This window comes from Plectropomus leopardus, chromosome 22 (genome assembly GCF_026936395.1).
Source record: "Plectropomus leopardus strain MGB_pleo_1.0 chromosome 22, ASM2693639v1, whole genome shotgun sequence".
Taxonomy (NCBI): domain Eukaryota; kingdom Metazoa; phylum Chordata; class Actinopteri; order Perciformes; family Serranidae; genus Plectropomus; species Plectropomus leopardus.
The window spans coordinates 16,638,268-16,659,652 of NC_142197.1; the positions used below are offsets into that span (position 1 = coordinate 16,638,268).

Consider the following 21,385-nt stretch of genomic DNA (forward strand, 5'->3'; position numbering starts at 1 on the left):
TATCTCCTTTCCGTCGCTCCCTTTTCTTTTCTCTTCCTTTCTCCTCCTTTTCTGTGATACTTAATCGTCTGTCACAAAGAAAATTGGAAAAACATCCAATAAACACTGCGCATTTAAAACACATTTTACGTAAACAATACACACATAAAAAAGAACTAAAACTTAAAATTCAGTTAAAACTGTGCTTTCATTTCCTCTCCTTGACTTTATTTCATTTACTCCCTTTTTCCTCCAAACCTTTCCTTTCTTCATTTCCTCTTTTCCTCTCCTTCCCTCTGGTATAGAGAGTAGAAAAATATTATAACAGTTAAAAACTGATAGCGACTCTGTTTTAGAACCAGATCAGATTAAAATCGCAGGTCACACCACCCAGCAGGCATCAAGGTAATCTGTGCACCTCTTCAAATGCAGATCACCTGCTGCTCAGCACACTCTATTACCAGTGAGCGTCTCAGAAACGCTGACGTCTCCAATCACTCTGCTTTTGTGAGTCATGTTTGGTTTTGCTCGTCTTCTACACAGATTGGACTGACTGTCTGCATTCAAAATACGTGCCATCTGTTTAGTGATTGACTTTTGACTTGAGTGGTAAGACTCAGCAATCACAGCCTCCTTTGTAGAACTGATGTAGAGCTGACTGAAAATATTGTCAGCATTATCCCCCACTTATCATTTCAGCAGTTTTATTCTTTTGTTTACAGCTTTATTTACACTGAAATTCAGTGCTACTGAATGTAAATAACTGTAGGATGTAAAATACTCTGCAGGACAACAAGTACACGGAACAAATGTGACATTAAGAAATACAGAAAGATGCCACGGTTGAGACAAAAAAGCAATAATATACTTCCTCAGACCATACACTAATAACCAAAAGAGTTCAACTATAGGAACTGCCATCTGCAAATAACTAATAATCCTTATAGAGTTAATGAAGATACCAACCATCCAAGACCTTGTTAGGAAGGAGGACCCATTTTTAAGTATCTAAACCCCATTGACACTTTACATAGTTTTCTTTGGTGGAAAAAATAACTTTTTTTGTGTCATACAATTAAATAAAGCATAAAATAATACATTCTGATAAATATTTCAGAAGCATTTATTTTAAAAGACAAGCTCCAACCAGCCGTCCCTTTTTAAGGGACCCCTAATCAGAACTGGATTACTGTAGTGGAGGGTATATGCAGGTATACAGGGTCTAGACACCTCTTTTTGTGTTTCTAGTTTATAGTATACCAACCTAAAAGCCCAAAATCCATTTGAACATATAGGGAAGTATACACTCAACTCAAGTTACATAGTATTTAGTCACTAGAATAAACAAAAGAAAATGATGGTAGATGATAGGGCTTTCCTGAATACCATTTTTGTGCCTTCAAAGCTTAAGAAACTTACCAGAAAATCCGACGCAGCTTTAGTAGGACCTAGCACAACTGCATGTGTGTGTGTGTGTGTGTGTGAGAGAGAGAAAGAGAATGAGAGGTAAGAGAAGGTGGAAGGTGGACTATTGCACTCCATGTTTCTGCACATTGTTAATAACTTGAACACCACAGATCTTGCCGCATCACTAGATCCAAAGCAAACGCTTCTCCACAGTTGCCAGCCACTGGTAACGGCCTGCATTTCTTTTCAGCTGTTCCTCACTAGACAGCCAGTTTAATTGCTTGAAGTGAGAGTGAATAATTGCGCTGATGACATTGGCTTTGTTCGTGTCTGACACCAAAAAAAGAGAAACATTTGAATACTGAGCTGGACGTCCATTAACATGGCAAAGATTGAAGTTTCAAAGCATTTAGGTCAGCCCTCATGAATGATGTAATGAAGAAGTGAATGGATAGATATTATGGCTTGATGTTCTTGTCTTCTATTCCTGGTGATAAAATGGGACACCAAGTCCAGTAGTATCTTGGCAGCTGGTGAGTCTACTCAACTTCTAAATACTGTGTGTGATGTGTGTTTAGGCTATAAGTTGCTTAAGGTGAACTGACATATAGTGTGCTTTATATATTTTTATAGAGGGGGGGACCCAGACTAGTTGACTTTTCAATGATACGATCTAAGGAGCTTGATTGAACTGCCAGCCATACAGCTGAATCATCGCAGTTGCAGGAAAGTGTGGTTATGAAACAAAGGATTATTCCATTCGGTCTATATGGGGGTGCTGAATGGTTGATTTTACATGGAATTGCTTGGTTTCTCCAAATAAATCATCATTTATAACCATTTTTGGTATAATCAAAGCACTCACATAAGAACCTAGCACTAGCAGAGCACAGTTTGATGTGTTTTTAGTCTGTTTTTCTGTCTGCCTATTGATCTCCTCTTCTTCATTTCCGTACTATGCATGGTGCCACACCTACACACGCACCCCACATGCACCCCAAGAACCCAAAGTGCCTATTTACACCCCTGTATGAATAGAGAGGCTTTAGAAGAAATCCTTGTTCCTGAGAATAATTTTCTTTAGTCAGAAAATTAAATGTACTGATTAGACTCATCTAGCTCAGTGGATTCAAACTGCGAACAGAGACAAAAAAAACCCACCCATGAGTTTGCCTGATTACTAAGTACAAAAACTAAATATCTGTCCTTTAACCCTCCCACTCATAACCTGGCGCGAGCTGCACCTTTGTTAAGAAACTGTGCAGTAAAAGGAAAATGAATAACACTTGTCAGCAGTCTTTAAACTAACCCTGATGAGTTTGTGTGGGTCACCGTGCTGCAGAAATAGCAGCGAGGAAAAGGGAACAGTGACGAATAGCAAACAAAAGAGCTCTCCACTCCTCTGCTCCCCTGTAGGTTTTAACCAGCTCCTTAATAATTGAGCGAGGAGAGTTGTGCAGTGGCAGATCTATCATGATTCCCCCTGCGCCTGTCACAAGCCCTGCATGGAAAGATGGATATTGAACCAGCCTCTTTCACACATTTTTTTTTTTTTTGCTAGGGCACTGGCAGGCCAGCTGAATTATTTCACCATTTTAAAATGTGATAATGAATTTCAGTCGGCGCATGACTTGGCTCAGACATAGGAAGAAAATCCCCATATGCCAGATAAGACGGGATGTGTGCAAAAAAGGAATACAGTATTTAAATATGTAATTTGTGTGTATATTTAGTTCAAAAGGCTGTTTTTTTCACAATGGCGTATCTTCTGAGCTATTATAAAATGCATATCGCAGTGTGTGTATGTGTGTGTCCAGAAAAATAGTCTACTGCAGAATAACAAGATAGAAAATGGAAAGTGTGTGTGCATAGTTTTCTGTGTGGTGGTGTGTAATACTATTTCCCTGAGGCCACCAAGATCCCTCGGTTCTCTCTCTGTCTCACGCACACACATGCTTCTTTCCTCGTGTCCCTCAGGACTAACTACCCACCAGTTTTGGGTCAAACAGACAATAGTGGCGGATTCTTGCATAACATTTGTTTAAACATGCAAGGAGTAATTGCTGCAGTTTACCCACCGAGCTGTCATTGTATATTGTGTGGAAATAACATGCTCACAAAATGAAAAAGCAAGTTATCCCCGAGCTTTTTGCTGTGTTACTTTTAATTAATGACGGACAGTTGGAGCATCCACAGGGAAAGATGTCTAAATGCTGAATAATAGAAATCTCAGTTGGAAAATCAGATAGAGTTTAAAAAATGAATGGCGTGTCTTCCTCTCAACCTCAGGTAGCTCTACTGGTATGATTTGATTCTGGCTTATATAACCAAGCAGGAGGTGACATTTCGACACTTTTCAAGCCAAAATCAAATACTTCCTTGGCTTTATCACTGCTCCCATTGCTTTCTCTGCTATTTTCCTCTATCTTTCTGCCTTTGTATAACAGTCTTTCCTTTGGACACCAGGCTTCAGAAATGGACACAAACAACACGGCAGACTGACAGGCCATCTCCTGCGCTCTATTGATCGATTCCTTTGATGTGATTAGTTTCAAACTGGAGAGATGGTGGTTTTGTTGACACTCCGAAGCTTTCAGAAACAGACAGCAACTCCCTGAGAATCAAAGACGCGATCTTACCAGACCTCGTAGCCTACTCCTCATCTCTGCTTTAAGGCTCTGGGCTCAAAACTAAATTAGTCACTACTAGCACCCAAATTTCTGACTGAACTGTCATTGATTGTGTTACATTGTGGGAATTTGTGATGTGATCTTGTCCCTGTTCATTATATTTTGACACTTGGCTATACATATCTCAGTGCATAAACATAACATAACAAAGCATATCATTATTTGTTAAGTACTAGATATAGTGTCCCTTTGAGTGATGTTAATTAAATAAAGTAAAATAAAATAAATATATGAGTCTTCCTACCCTAACATGTTATAGGCACCTATTTCCACCATTTATATAATTTTAAAAAAGCACTGAAATCTGATAACATTTTTAAATCTGGTACCATTTTTGGTTGCTTTTTTTTTGTTTGTTTTGTTTTGTTTTGTTTTTAAGTATGTGTTTGTGTGCGCGTGTGTTTGTGTTTGTGTGTGTTTTAGACTCCACTCATTCATCCATCTATCCATCCACCCGTCTGTCTGGTGCTCAGCTCCTGGCAACCGCTGGCCCCTCGGTGCCCTTAGATAAACACAGCTGCTCCCCTGCATCTGCAGACGCTGACAAGATTTGATCAGCTCCACTTAAAATGCTGTTCCTGCCTAACGCTACAGGTCCAGGGTGATTCTCATTTCTCCAGGAAAGAATCAATCAAAATTATGCCTGCTCTTCAAAAAAACCTATCACTTCCTCATTATATTACCAAAACAAGAGGCTGTTCACATCCATAGGCTTCAGACGTGCGCTCCCTGTGACTTTCTCGTCCAAACTGATACAAATATCGCCTCTCTTACAGGTGCTGCACTTGACAGATTCTTCTTCAGCTGATTTGACTTTTTCCTCTTAACATACCATGCCTCCACTTGATGTCAGAGTGGTCCAGTTGATATAATGGGCTTTCAAAGAAAACAGAAATAAAGGATTCCTCAAGTGCTTCAGTGTGCTGGAAAATATCATAGGAGAAAACAGCAGCAAGGCTCCTTATCTCTGAAAAGCACAGAGTATTTATGAAACACTGAAGGACTGCAGTTCATGGTGCTGTAACCTCACGTTAGTTCAGTAAAAGAAATCTGAAACCTTTACTTGCACAAAGTGTAGAGCCTGTAAAAATTACACAAGTGGCCAGTTTGAACATGGAGAGAATATGTTATCTGTAATAATAATCCTTCTCATTGCCTTGGTTATGAGGCAGCACATGTAAACAATAAATGAATAACTTTATTTCAAACCAAAAGTTAAAACATATTATATACAAAAGTACAGGGTCCGAAAAGGAGTAAGTAGAAGTAAAACATATATATCTCTACCCCTTTCTCACTTTTTTCCTTTAGCTCATTTATTATTTCAATAAATTCCCAAATTTATTTACAACAAGGGTACAAACAACCATCCCCAGTTTGCTTACCACCCAATTAAATAAATGAATAACTACCCCAGGTTTATTTACAATCCAAATATCCCCCAGTGTTACAAAATAAATAAATAGTTAAATAATGTTATAAGGAATTTAGGCTGACAAGAGCCTTCTGTCTTATTAACAGCATTTTTTTTGTTTTAAATGTGGTATAAGGTGTGGTCACCATGTAGAGGCTGAAATTCATCAGGAACATAATAAAAATAATTTATACACAATAATATTAGTTCATTTGCTTCCTTGCCAAGAGCCAGGTGAAAAGGTTTACATTAGGCTCAGGCTGTATCTATTTTCTCTTGACTTCCTGACATTTCACTGGGGTATACAGTGTATGACAGTATTGTGCAGGCAGGTGGAAAAGCTATTTTAATTGAAGAAAACTGGCTTCCAGGCACATGAGATATATATTAGATGGGCAGGCAAAAAAGGGAGAGGCAAACAGGCACAAACAATCAACAGGGACATCCAAAAATGCAGGGAAACCACTGGGAAACATGAGCAGGTAATCTGTAATCTATCTGTAAGTAGGAGACAATAACTGCAGAAGTGAGAACAGGTGAGGAGGCTGCAGCACGTGTGACGGACAGGTGAAAGTAATCAGGGCGGGGCGGACAATCTAGAAGGTGGGAAAACACAAAAAGATGAAAAATAAAACCAGACATGACACATGAGGAGTGAACCTGCAGAATAAAACAGGAAACAAACTGAACATCAAAGAACACGCAAAACAAGAAAAAGACAAACCCAAAACCTCAAAATCCACAAAATAAAAGACACACATCAAAAACCCAAGATCATGACATAACCTGCTGTGAACTTGTAATTTTTACACTCTGTCAACCTCTTATGAACATTTAGACAGAATTAAATTAACTATTTTATCCTGTTTCCAGTCTTTAAACTGTCTCCTCACTGTAGCTTCTGATTTAGCATACAGACATCTCATCTAACTCTTGGCAAGAAAGGAAATAAGCATATTTACCAAAATGTCCTTGAACATGATGTTATTTTTGTAATAAAAGCTTTGCCTGGTGTAGCTTTAGGAGAGTTCGAGCTTGATTACATGGTGGCCATTTAGTTGTAACATTAAAATTTTGTAAACAGCAGATTCTTTGTAAAGGCTGCTTCTATAGCTACACAGTGATAGACCTAATCCCTGCTCTTCATTAGTCCCGACCCTCCGTTCTGATCTTGACAGCGTAGAGTGCGAGGTGTCGTGATCCTGCTCTGATGAGGAAGCAGAGGAGAGGTGAGATAAGGGAGACGAGGGGAAGTATGGAGAGGGAATAATTAGAGGGGAGATGGGGGTTGAGGTAGGAGGGCTGCGGATTGCCTGTTCAGGCTTCAGTCCTTGATTGCAGCTCTCCCGGTTATGTAAGTGAAGCCCGCTTCCAGCCACTTACTCCCTGAGGACACGGTGATTGCATGGATAGAAAAAGCTATTCTCTTATAGACTTTCCTCTGTCTGAGTAATTCCTCCTGTGCTTCCATCTGCTGCCTCATTTGGCCACTTTGTTTTCTTGATTAGCCTTTGTTCGGCACCAGCTTTTCCCCCTGTATTGACCAGTGGATAGATATGCATTTCACTGATTTGCAAAGGAATTATGAGGTAATCTATGATCGCAAATACTGTGAATAGATGGTTTCAGTATTTCTGGAAAGTGAGCCCTGCTGTATATTTAATTAACTGGCACGTGTTTGAAACATGAATAAAAAGAAACATCTGACAGGCCCAATGGTGCTAAACAGGCGCTCTAATTGGCCATGGGGGCTGTTGGGGTGTTTCCTGGAAGCAGGTAGCTGAGGAGAAGAACTAATTGGAGATTCCTCCAGTGAATATCAAAGAGGAAGAAGAAGAAGAAGAGGGACCTCATTCTCATTAAAAACACATCCCAGGCTTCCCCTACTCACTGTACAAACAAACTGTGGTCTTTTGGTCTTAGAGTGAAGTGATCAGTATTTGCAGGATTGAATGCTGGCAAGATGTGAAATCAAAGGGGATCCGTGCAGGTAGCGACGGCAGCGGGATGATCACAGAGCTTGTGTGGGTAGATTGACATAAGAAAAGGGAGTCACGGCTTTGAAGTTAGCTTTGTGTGCTGTCTACATCTACGTTTTGTGTGTTTTACTATCACATTCAATGCTCGTCTACACCTGAATACACCCTGCTTGAAGTCTTAAGCAAATAGTGGTTTTCCAATGCAGACTGAATGAATTGAGGCAGATACAGTTGGAAAGATTCAATGTGCAATACTGACGTGCAATTACTGCAGTGCCGTGAGACTTAATTACTGTGCTTGTGGCTCGCTGGTTGCTCGCTTACTTGTTTTCATTGCCACCCTTCTTTTCAGTATCTCATCTGTTTAAATTACAGCTGGGTGGTGTTCAGATGAGGAAATGAAGCTGTGTGTTTTGTGAGATTGTGCATGTATGAATGTATGAGCACATCTTTTTGCATAGAAAAACGTACACTGAGAGAAATGGGGGAAAGATTTTGCGTCTGTGTGACTGATTGTATCTGAATGCGTTTATGTGTGTTTGGTTGAGTAAATTTAGCTCTTCTTCAGACGGCCGTCAGCTCTACACTCTCCTGATAGTTGACTTCGGCCCCATGAATCCTGATTTCCCTGTCAGGTAATCTGATAACAGTCCTCTGCTCTGGTCTCGAGGGATCGACCAATCGTAGTCCACCAAGTTAGCACCATGGAAATGGCTCAGCACATAAACACATCACTTCCTCTTCACTGTCTACTGTTAGAGCACTCCTTCACATTAAACCTTGACTTTGGCAGCTGGAACTGAAACATACAGTAGCTTATTGACAAGAAAGCAAGTCATTCCAATCACTGATTAGTTACAATTGTAAATTATTACATAGAAGATACATTGAAATTTTACATTTTAACAACACTGTGGTTAATGTATGATTGGGTTTAGGCACAAAAGCCACACCGTTATGGTCAGTAAAAGATCATGTTTTAGTTTAAAACACTAGTTTTTTTGGGAAATGCAGCAGTCTCTTGATAATAAAGCAACCACTTTTGTGGTCTCAACAGTATTTCATGGCGGAAACGCTGTAAAGTGTTGCCATAAAACACTCAAGATTGATAGCTAAATAGCCAGTGAAAACACAAACTGATATAGGCTACTACACCACTTTAGATATACAATAATACCAATGAAAAATACAAATTTAACATTTCTGTTGTTTTCTTAAATGTACTATGCTCAATTGGGCTGATCATTTTCAAAAACAAGCTTTTATAAAACTGTATTTGTTAACAATATCTTCCCAAGATATTTGTAAGCCATGCAGGCAAAGGGACACATTTAAACCCATTATCAGTGCACAATGGAAAAATTTTCTTTTTTTTTTTTCTTTCTTTTTTTTTTTACAAAAAACGGTCAAGTCTGTCTACATTACTGTATATGGCTGTATAGTTTTTACGTAAACACCCTCAAACTAGAGCCATTTTTTTTCTTTTCTGCACAACTGTGTCGAGTGGGTGGATAGTAACATATGGTAGGTGGAGGTTGTTAATTACTATATTATCATATAGGCTTTACCAACATCTGGGCTGCCATTTGAGAGCTCTGGAATTTATATTAATCACTTTGTGACACAGCACTAATTACATTATAGTTGCAGAAAATAAGCATGTCCCAGGTTGCAAGTACTGCATAATTTAAGTGTAACCTGTGATAGGATCCAAACATTTGGAATGAATTTATGTTTACCTCTCATAGTGACACTGAATTATATAATAAGGCCATATTGCTTGAATGGCATTTTGTTTTCTAGTTCCCTGTTTTTGAATTCATGCAAATTTTGAGACACCTCTCTGAGTGGTTCGAGAGTAACAAACTCTGTCTCGTGGAACAGATGATATACTTGCATAGAATATGTATTACATTATGTCACTATTAGTAATGTAGGAGTCTCAGTTTAAAGTTTATGTTAGTCATGATAAGTAATACAGTTAGGTAGATTTCCTGTTTGGCCAATCAGATCTGGTGTACAACCGGTTTGATTTTATGTAAACCAGCTGAACCGGCAGGTGTCATTATGACCCCTTCTGGCCAACTGAGAAAGTAGCCTACATTAGCAACCTTTGCCAATGGCGTCATGATGGTAAATCCAACTTGTATAGCAGTGCAAATAAGCAATATGATAACATGATTAACATAATATTATGTTTATAAACAGACTAATAGAGCTACTAGTGTCAGACTGGCTATAAGCCTAGCACGGCAACATGAAAGAGATCAAATTTCAGTCGAGGTGGGTGAGATATGGCAAAGTAAGTTTCTCAAAACAACGAAAATTGCACAGATATGATGACATTTAGGCTGTGTGAGGGATTTATTAGTATTTTAAACTGAAATCTTGTGTTTTAAGCTGAACTGTCGGACGCAGTTTGTATTTATTCCTGTCGCTCGCTTTGAAAGTGCCACAACGGAAGAGGAGGGCTGATTTATGAAGGCAAATGAGAACTTCGATCTATTTGATACCAAGGAGAAATACCAGAGAGCTCTGATGTTATGTGATGCAACTTGATAGTCACATTATGTTCCACTTGGGAATCTCAAGTGCAACATCTGGCATTAAAATTCAGTACACTGGTCCCCTGATCCTTGGCTTAATATTAAACTAGTTTGAAAATGTTTACACAGACCCAACCCTAGTTAGTAATACAAGTGCAGTACTGTGTGAGTATATAGAGATGAAGCAGAGGTCATACGGCTAAAGTTGTGTTACACAAAACTTGATGGGTCTTTTTGTGAGTAATGCGTTTCCATCTTTCTAGCTGAATAACATTTACCTAAAGGAAATAGAAAAAGCCTGTTTATGTGGGACACATTTATATCAAGAAAAGATGTTAAATTTGAACTTAATTATGTATTTGACTGCTTCAGAGTGTGTTTTGAAAATTGCCCGTCGTCTCTTTAAAGAGGGCGAGAAGCAGCTTCTGCAGTGAAAATGAATTGGTGAAAGTTAAAAAGCCTATTTCAGTGCTTTGGAACTGAAAGGAATCAAAGACGATAATGTCCCCCCAAGAAGTCGGCCACAGAAAAGGAAGACTCAAGTGTGTTTTGTGTGTCAGCAGGAGCCTCCTTTTACAGAGTCTGGTCGGCTTGTCAAACTGCTAAAGGAGATGTTCACTGGTCCAGAGTCCTCCCACACACAGCTGCTCCCAAATAATCAGCCTGCATGTGTCATTTCATATGTGCAGGCTCATGCATCCATGTTTATGATATGTTTATATGCGCTCGTATTTGCATAGTCACTTGTGTATCCTGGCACACAGTTGTACCTGTGTGTCCTTCCTGTGTGTGTTCAGACTTGTTTGTCTGATCTTTTGGCAACGTATGCATCTCCCTCTTTATCCGACAGCTCCATGCCTGTCCAGCAACACTCTCATCCTATTAAGACTTCTCCTCCCAAAGGAGCCGCTTGTGTGTGTGTGTGTGTGTGTGTGTGTGTGTGTGTGTGTGTGTGTGTGTGTGTGTGTGTGTGTGTGTGTGTGTGTGTGTGTGTGTGTGTGTGTGTGTGTGTGTGTGTTTTGGAGATCACAGTCTGGGCTCTGTTGCTAAGCCAAGTGGGACTCTGCGAGGCTAAAGCCTGGTGTCAAATATTTGTTTCATCCCAAACTGAGATTTTCACCATCTGAAAAATAAATAAAAAGGCAGCTACTGTGCAATGCTGATCCTCAAGAGAGACATTTCTTTTTACACTTTGCAGCAGCACCACCACAGGGAGGTCAGAAGTCCAAGTAACACAGCGGCATCCCTCGAGCTAACAAAATTTCAGTGACTTGTGTCAAGAAATGTCAGCAGGGCAGATGGTTTTTGTCACAGAAGTTTGAACCTCGGTCTTCCAATTTGAGGACAGTATGACTCATGTCAGCCTCCCATATCATAAATATGCTATGAATATATGAACATGGGAATTTATCAGCTTACAGAGGTGACAAAATGGAAAATTTCTCCATGTGTACTTTGGAAATATAAATATATTTGGAGTTTAATCCCATTTAAGTGAATGTGGGGTTTTTTATTGCATTAAAAAAATGTTAAACATTTTGTGAAATATGCTTATTTGCTTTATAACCCAGATTTAAAGATGGATTCCAAAATAAATCTGCAGATCACTATTTAACACATCATATCGTATTTGTTTAATCTGTGCAAAAACCGAAGTGTGAAAACAACAAGCTGTGGTTTTATTGGCAGTTATGTGTCTGGAGTATCACCTTTACATCATATTAAAAATATAGACATGAGAGTAGAATTGATCTTTTTCATATCTCTCGGCAAGAAAGTGTCTCCTACATTTTATGGTTGTCTTGTTCTTTCTCACATTTTATGTTGTGTTTTATGTTGGCTTGCACCCAATGACCTTGATATAAATGTCAATAAAATGTGTAACTGAACCATGACTGAAGCACATTTAAGAGACGCAAAGTCACACACGCAAATCTGATTAAATCATGAAGGTGTTTCAAAGTCATACATGGCAACTTGGCCTGTAAGTACTATAAAGATATTTAGAACATTTTCAGACTCGGTAATCAGAAACATGGTATGAAAAAGTTGTTGCAATACCAACCCTTGTTATTATCAGGGGTTTTGTTCTTCTTGGTGGGTGGCTGATTTTGGAATGAAACTCGATTAATGCCTCTGTAATTTTTGCAGTCAAGTCATGCTGAGTTTGAAATTAATTTCTGCTGTGCCTTTGCTTGTGTCTCCAGATGGCCCTGTGATCTGGCGGATGCTGACCTACCCCCCGACTCGGCGGGCCCTCCTGGTGGGCTGTGGTCTTCAGATGTTCCAGCAGCTTTCGGGAATCAACACGGTCATGTGAGTGAAAGCAATCGCCCTAATTTTACATCAGTCGTCCAGAATTATGCTCCTGATTGGGCCATGAGGACAGACTATTCAAAACTATACAGAGTCTGCCCATCACTTCTAAACCATGCTCATCTTAGTATCCCTAGCTGCATTTATGCCCACCTTTTTGCCATAGATGTGTCATGAAAAACCAAAAATTATATACAGCAGGAGGTTTGTCACAACTAGACTACAAAATCAACTGTAATATGGTCAGAGATGTATTTTTTAGCAAGTAAGCACTAGTCTAAGCACGCTCCCTTTTGAAGTAAAGGTTTTGAAGTCCTGCCTTTATGTCAGACCAACTGAATTACTGCTTAGGTGCTATGCATGTTGACCATTTAACTGTTTTATGCACCTCAACAGATAAACGATCAGAGCCAAAGCAGTCGAGAGAGAGTTATTGACTGAAGTCACATTCACAACAAGCATATCTGAAGAAGTCTCGTATCGTAATGTTTTAGTTTATTTTTGCTATGTGAGGGTAAAAAATCAAACTCTGGACTGCACCACACCAAGTCCAACTGAAAATGTTGCAGTAACAATTTGACTGGACCAATGATGTTAAAACACTGAAGAGTACAAGGTGTTATGGGTAACAGGAGACTGAAGTAGGACTACACCAGATTCTCTATCGGATTGTGTACCTGTTTGCACATGCAGGTAAACAGAGGATGTACTTGACAGTCTGTTCTGAAGACTATACTTTGTCATTTAGTCTGATTTTAGAAAGCTTGAGAATGGGAAGTAGCCCTTCCCAAGTCCCACCCCTTTTCGCTCTGTGGTCCAGCAACAGTTGAGCAACTGTGAACCCAGGCAGCTAAAAATGTTAACGGTTAAAAGATGTTGCTGGAGGACTGCCACAGTCTTCAAGGACACATTATATTGTTTATAGTCACACCTTGTGTTGGCTAATGTTAGCCAAGGTCAGTCAGATTTGTTTCCTCCTTATTTCTGTGGTAATGTTAAATATATTTGGAAAATGACAGGTAGGTTAGCTGTTGATATATTTTAAGATGAGGTTAATTTAATAATTTGCCAGAAAATATCGAGGCTAACATTACTGTGTTTATATTGTATTATCTATACATAATATATAGTATATGCTACGTGTCACCTCAAAGTAACCAATATTACTTTCTGCAGTAAAGAGAGACCAACATCAGATCAGCACCATGTTGTCACAATACTAGAATTTATAACTTCGATAAAAAAACCGTGCTATATGTTGATATTCAGTACCATTTTTGTTCACAGGGAAAAATGTGAAATTTGGGGCAAAATTATATTAAAAGATAAACAAGACTATAACATGATGACTTATTTTCTTGGTTAACAGCAGAGAACTGCAGAATTACTAAATAAGAAGGAGTGAAAAGGCTCAGCAAGTAAGGTATATTGATAGTGCCGAAAATTAATATCAAAACAGTTTTAGATATTCACAATTGATATGTATCTGTGAATCAGTATTTTTGAAAACGCTAGTGTGTAGTCAATAATAAACATGAAGACGAATTTACTGAACCCAGAAGGGGAAAAGAGCACACATACAGTATATCTGGCAGTGTAGGATAATGTTGACTAATAGTTTTGTCTTCCTCTGTTTCTACTTGTCCCCTTTTGGCTGAGACCGGAGTCCTTAATTTGTGTCGTTTTGCCTTAAAAATTGACATCTTGAATATATCTTTCTATAACATTCTGTAGTGCTCGATGTCTTTTTCTCAAAGCTATATTGCCTGACACCCTGGAATTATCTCATAAACACTGAAGCAACTGGCTAAATGAAACAGATTTGTTTTTCTACTATAATTCAAGAAAAAACAGTGACCGTAAGGGCCTGTCATGTTAAGACAGACAATAACACTAACTGTAAAAATGCAGCCCTATTATTCCTTTTTAATGACCAACAAAAAATGTAGCTCAACTTTTGCCAGCAAGACAACATAATCTATTTTTCTACCCATTATTGATGGATTAAATGATTGTTGCAAAGATAACTTTTCATAGTCATAGAACCTTGTTTTATTATAAACTGCTATGCGGCTTTAGCATCTGATACGTCTTGAAACTCATAGATCTGTTGCTCAAATCCACCTTCTTGGATTGTATTTCATCTGTTTCACGTGTAACTTGAAGCAATGACGTAGCCCTTTGCACGTACGCATTACCATCACAAAAAATGTACGTGTGCCACTTGAGGCTCTGTTACCTTTATCATAGAGTCTGTCTTGTTACTGGATCATATCGCCATTGAAAAGGAAAGTTCAAGTGTGTTTTTATCTTTCTGGCCCTCAGGGTTAACCAAAACAAAGGATGATACATGACACTGAATGTGTGTGTCACCAGCCGTCCCTTTCAACACAAGACAGATCTAGACAGATGTATTTGGTTTAGTGGCACAATATTAAATCATAAAACATTTCTTTCATCTTTCATAACACACAATACACCGGGGACCAGTAGCCTCATTGCATCAGTGCCCACTTGTCTGCGCTGGCACGGACCACCTTTCCTCTTTTATTCTTTTTATCTTTTCCATCTGAGGAGATTGTGTCATCTGTCTCTGTCTCACCTCCCCTTTGAGATGAACTATATTACAGGCTCTGTAAACAATCTGTGGATATGTGCTGTTGCCTAGCAACCGTCGGAGGTGAAAGCGATAGGATAATTGTGCGCTTGCACGGATGTTTTGTGTGTAAGTCTGCACGCACGTGTGCAATTTAATGCACGAAATGTGACACTATGGACTTTGGGGTCTGCACATGTGCACCTGTGTGATTTGTATGTGTGGAGTGTGGACCACGTTTGTGGTGTGTGAGTGATGGTATGGGCACTTGCATACGAGTTGAGATGTGAAATTCAGCTGTGGTTAGCAGAGGTGACACACTGGATCTGTCACAGATCTCTTTAAATAGTGTCTCACTCACTGGATGCCTGCCACTCTTACTGTATATTCATCTTCATGTGCTGTTGCCACTAGTGTGAACAGCAGAGGGGACAAACTAAATCTGTCACAGCTCCGTCCTTATCCGCCTTTCACTCTCTACTTGTGTGTCTGCTAGTCTTTCTGAAAAGGTCTGCCTGCTGGTTTATCTGTGTCAACAGTGACCCATTTACACCGAGCATTATTACATCTTTGATCGAGATGGACTCTAGATTGTGGTTTTTACACCTGGCATTAAAATCTGCCTGCCCTTTCATTCGCAAAGAAACCCCACTGTGGCTTCCTCAGGTGATAATTACATCCTTCAAAATTGACATTAAAGATTCATCCTGCTGACAATTGATTTTTGACAATAATGTCTCAGTTTGAGTTGTTTGCTTTGCACAATTTACTTGTTTTATCTCAACGGTGCCAGAAATATATCAGAATGACAGTTTATTGTTTATCACCCACACAGGTGTTTACAGTTATTTCGGCTAATTAAATCAGCCAGTTTAAAGGTGAGCAGAGATTTGCTGGCGATTACATGAGCTCAACATCCATCTAGCATATAAGTATAAAATAACAAATACTGGTAAAAACAATGTTACATTTCCAGAGGTGTCATACCTTCACATGTGCAACACAATTAACAGGAAAGCGAAGAAAATGTCAAACAAGCACAGTCTTAACGTGTGCACACACACTGCTGATGCTGCATTTCTGTCATATCAAAGTCATTTTTCTGACTTTTAAAAAGCTTTCACATCAACTTCTGGATTTTTCTGAAAGCTCAGATATTTAGGAATATGATACAGAAGTGCTCGAAAACAAAGCAAACCAAGCAAAACCACTGTGACAACTCGGACACTTTGACAGTTGATCCAGGACACTAATTGACAACAAGGTGCAGCTGTGGAGGCAGGCAGCTGGTCACAGCTTATGAGGAGATGACCCACAGGTGTGCAGGACAGAGGCTTTACACCACATACTAAATACAAGCACTTTTTCTATGTGTGGCACTTTGAGGAGATTTGATTCTTTTGCCAAACCTACGTAACTTTACATTAAGTACAGATTTTAATCAGCTGAGAACAAATTTGTGTCATTCTTTTTATTCTTTTTTCATTATGTCTTTTTTTCTGTCAACAAAATATCCTGTGTACTATCCTGCTTTGGGTTATTTTCTGATCAATGCCTCATCTCAGAAGTACAAAAAAGTAAAAAAAAAAAAAAAAGTTGTCTGAAGCTAATGAAAAGCCTTATATTTTATTACTCTTATGCAACAGGAATACGTGTCTCAAAATATCCTGTTTGCATAATATATACATATGGTGTCTGTATCAGTGTATACATGCACAAACCTTTTCAAACTGCTTGTTTCAGCACCAAAGGAACAGCAAAAACAAACAAATGAAAGAACATAGGGCTCTCCTTCTGTACTCAATATTTCTTGTCCCTTTTTCTGTGCTCCCTTATAAATCTATCTCACCCTCCTTCTGCCTGTCCTCCATCTGATGCTCCTCTACACCTTCCTCCGCCTCATCACCATCAGTGTCATCTCTCCCTCCGCCCTCTTCTTCTTTCCTGTGTCCTGTCCTATCTGTCTTTTTCCTTCCCTTCCTGCTCAATTCATCTCTCTCCATCCTCTCTCCTCTCTTTACCCCCGCCACTTTGTCAGCACAGTCTGCTGACCCACCCTGACAGGATCCAAACACGCAGCAGTCCCCACCAGCCCATGGTGACCTTTGCATGCTAGATTATGTGACTAATTCAATCAAAACTGGCTAATGGGGAGGGGTACTGTCTAATGTGACTTACTGCTATACCACATTTCTCTGCGTTTATGGATGAATAAAGAGGGAAAGGCATATAAAGAGGAGGAGAAAGAGTTAAATAAAAAAAAGGAAGTCTCCACACAGAGTGCATCCATCTTTTTTCTATCTATGTATGTAATCTATATACCCATCCATCCCTTTATTTGTTGGCAGGCAGTCAGGCAGCGAGGCATTCAGGGACACCAACTCATGCGAGCAGAAAGACAAGCAGACCAGACACAGCGCCTGACACTTCTTTGGTTCCTGAGAGATGTATTATTGACAAATACATCTCTCATCACACAGGCTTCGCTGACCAAAGTGTGTGTGACTTTATGGGGTAGCATGTGCGTGCGGTCGTGAGGACAGGGAGGTTATTCATATAACAAGCAGAGAGTAGACAGAGAGTGTGCCTGACATATGAGTTCAAATCAAACTGCTGTGACAAAAAAAGTGTTATATTCTGCAGTGTTCAGTTCTGATCATGTGTATGGTAAAGAATATCATTTTATGTGCTGTACACAACAAAAATATAAAGCAAAAATTGGCCATACACTAGGTAAGAGGTTAGCTAGCTACCTAGCCATGCATGGCTCTGTAGATTTCTATGGGAATTAATGGCTGGATTGCCACAAAATTTAGTTTACATATTCGTCTCCTCCTCTGGATGAATTGTCATAACTTTCACGATGCCTTAACTTTTCTTCTAGAGCCAAGATCAAGTCAAGATTTTTATTTGTCCAATAGAGACAGAGCATTTTAAATCCCTCCAGAGAGAAAAAACAATCTGTCGTTCTTCATTGACTTTGTATTGCATAAATGTGCCTCCTGGTCATTTATGTCTGCTAGCAAACAACAAAATATCTAAAAGCTTTTGTGTGATTGAATGCACCACAAACAATGTAAAGAACCCAGAACTGAGTTTTTATCAGCTGCCGAACTGAAAAACTGAGCTAATAAGAGGACAAAAGTGGATACAGAAGTTAGGGATCGGCAGTGAGAATGGGGGGAAACTGTTAGATCCTGACACTTAGTGTACTGTGAGCAGCAAGTATTTTCCTAATTTTTTCAAAATCTTGTTTATACAAGTTTTGGTTTTGTATGTGTTTATTAAGTGGGTTCATGCTCTGAGTTCTCCAGATATTACACTGTTCCAATGACATATGTAACTCATAAAACCAGTCAATTTACCTACATGTCTGCTAATTGTTTGTAATTGGATTCAGTGCTTGCATGTTTACTGGAATATCATTGCTGAACTGAGAGTTTGGATGAAGTTCATCTGAACTTATCTGCATAAATGCATGTGATTAGACAGCACACTGCCACCACTGAGAAGCTCATTTGCATGCAAGTTTGTGATGTGGACCTGCACCAAGTGTAATTTGCAAACAAGTGTGCAGCTGAACAAACACTGATCATCCGACCGACATCTCTGAGTGAGGTTGCTGTTAATTATGTTGGGAAAGAGTAACTTGATAAACTTAGATGATTAAATGTTTATGAGCTATATGACATATCATGTTGAGTATAAGTGAAGGAAAGAAGGAAAGGATCTCAGTAGAGACACTGTGATGAGCAATCATAGGAGTCACACCACTCCCATGACAGTGGCCTGGTTCATCGCAGCTCTGCTCTACATACAGCCTATCTGCCACAATTTCCTCTCTGACACTCCGCCAGCCTCTCTGTCACCCCTCTCTTTCTGCGCACCTGAGCCATCCAATTTAAAACATGTGAACTATGAGCACAGAACAAGCATGACAAAAGTACTGAACTTTTGACCAAATTATTTTAGTGATTTGTGGACGAAAACTACATCTTTACTCAATTAGGCTATGATATTATTACATTTAACACTATGCTAAAATAATAATATAATAGTATTTGTACCTGAATATAAAACTTACAACTTCTGAGTTTAACAGCTTTGACCATGACACTATCTATGCCATATATTGAAATGGGAATTTGGAAGTGTCATATAACGTTAGAACACACGAGGCATCACCATTTCCAGGTTTCACAATATATTCGTGGGTCAGTACAGTGAGGCACCCTGTGTCTGATTTAACTGCTGTTTTGATTGAATATCGTTGTACAAAACAGATCGCGGAATACGATTACAAGCACAAAATATTTTGTTTTGTACTCCACTGAAGGGAAGGCTTCAGTTGGAACAATGTGTTAATATAAGCTCAAATGTACCCTATTGTGTGAGCATATTTGACTTGGAGAAAATAAAAATCTGTGAACTCCATCAATTCACTCCTGTCAAGTTCCCAACTTGAGAGAATAGACTGTTACAGCAGAGTGGCAGACAATATGTGCTGTCTAGTTTAGTTTGCAATTTTTTTTTTTTGCCAGTCTGCCAGCTTACACTCTCTGCCCTTTTCCTTCTTTCTCTGAGCCAGCCTGGTGGTTTAATCAGGAAAAGCAGCTGGGGACAGGGAAAGAGCGAAGCTTGTCTCTAAGCCCGGCTGATTTACTGGCTCCCCAGACCTCCTTTATATCTCACCGGCTAATAGGGCTAGCCTGGCAGCTTCACACGGGAACAAAAAGGCAGGTGGTAAACAGGCTGGCAAAGAAGCACACAGGATGAGAAACAATGCTGGAAAAAACAGAGCACTGTCCATTATGACTAAAACGTACATACCAAAATGATCGTACAACGGCTCGTATAATATCTGTAGAATTAACACACAACTAATAACTAAGTTACTAAGGTTAGGCTTAGACAAGTAAAGTTCTGAAAGTTAGATTTAGGCAAGTAAAGTCACATAGTTTAGGATTATCCCTGTCCATTCCAATGGACATTGAATGATTGAATGAAAGCTTTATTTTAAGCATCACTTTAATTATTGATATGAATTAATTATTCATGAAAAATTGAAAGAAATATCACGTTTTTTGTTGGAAAAAGGTCTATTAAGACCATTTATTGTCATTTTTTCTATTAGGCGATTTCTGCATTAAGATTCATTCAGTCCATTAGAATGGACAGAAAAAAGCACATAATAAGGCATCCCAATCAGAAGAAATATTTTGCTAATGTTTTTGAGTGCATTTAGAGTAGAAATTAATCATTACATTTTTGTGTGTGTGTGTGTGTGTGTGTGTGTGTGTGTGTGTGTGTGTTCTTAACATAATTGGGTCCTGAACGGGTAAGGAAAAGACACGTGTGGGGTTTTTCGGTTTAGGCAAGTAAAGTTTGGTAGGATAGTTTGAGGAAAGTGAGGTTACATAGGTTAAGTTTCAGAAAATAATCCTAGTGACAATAAAGCTTGTAATAACCTAAAGAGCACACCTGCCTCCTGGGGGAAAGTCCTGTGTTGTTTGACTCATCCCCCTCCCCAGCCTGCATCTTTAAGCCATCTTTTGGTCTTTATACTACTTCTGTCTTTACAGTCATCAGCACATTGGTCACGTGATTGCAGCCTTCCCAATACCTGGGATACACACAAATTACTGGTTCACGATTACTTCTTAAATATGAATTGTGCTGCAATACTATTAGGTATATGTACAGAGCATGAGAGCAGTCTGACTGGGAAGGACCAGGGGGTACTATGAGCCGATCTAAGGGGGCGCACAGGCTCATAAGGAGGTAGTAGATCGTATATATAGGCTATTTGAAGCCTTGAAGGTCAACAATAACACGTTTAAAATCAGTGCATAATTAACAGGGAAACCACAATATATCATACAGACAGGATATGATGAGTGTGTGTTGTTGTCAGTGGGCAGTTAGGTGTTTTGTCATTGACACAGGCCAGTTGGCCCTCACAGATGGTCCCACAGACAAATGTCATGTTGGAAATGTCACAAACCGCCAGTTTTTACATGGTTACTCTGCTGGCAAGCCCGCAAGTAGCTGGCAAAGTCCACGCTGTTGTGTGTGCGTGTTTGTTTGTACGCATGTTGACAGAAATGCCAAAATCTACAGTTTTTTTTTTTTTTTTTCTTGTGTGTGTTTGTGTTTTCAAGCGTTCATAAGCAGCTTAATCACACCAACCTCCTCCACTGTATCCAGTGGAGTCGCAGTCAGATCCTCTTTAATGAGAAATATTCTAATTTTCCCTTTAATCAAATGCATATGGAAACACATTACCCCTCACTTCAGCACAAACATCTCATTTGCTTAACAGCAAGATGTTATTTGTGAAGCTTGCTTATTCTTCGGATGGAGTGGTTTTTACAGTGTGTGTGAAACAGACAGTTAAGCAGATACAAAGTCTCAATCCAAAAAGCCATGTATAACAGAGAGGGAAATGATGAGGCTGA

General features: G+C 39.3%; 1 protein-coding gene across 1 annotated transcript in view; it reads left to right on the forward strand.

Annotated features, from left to right (window-relative positions):
* Positions 1-21,385, forward strand: part of slc2a13a (solute carrier family 2 member 13a) — a 74,491-nt gene that overhangs the window by 33,380 nt on the left and 19,726 nt on the right. Inside the window, exon 4 of the mRNA XM_042511507.2 lies at positions 12,223-12,331. Coding sequence (XP_042367441.1) covers positions 12,223-12,331 — 109 coding nt within the window. The remainder of the gene's footprint in view (positions 1-12,222; positions 12,332-21,385) is intronic.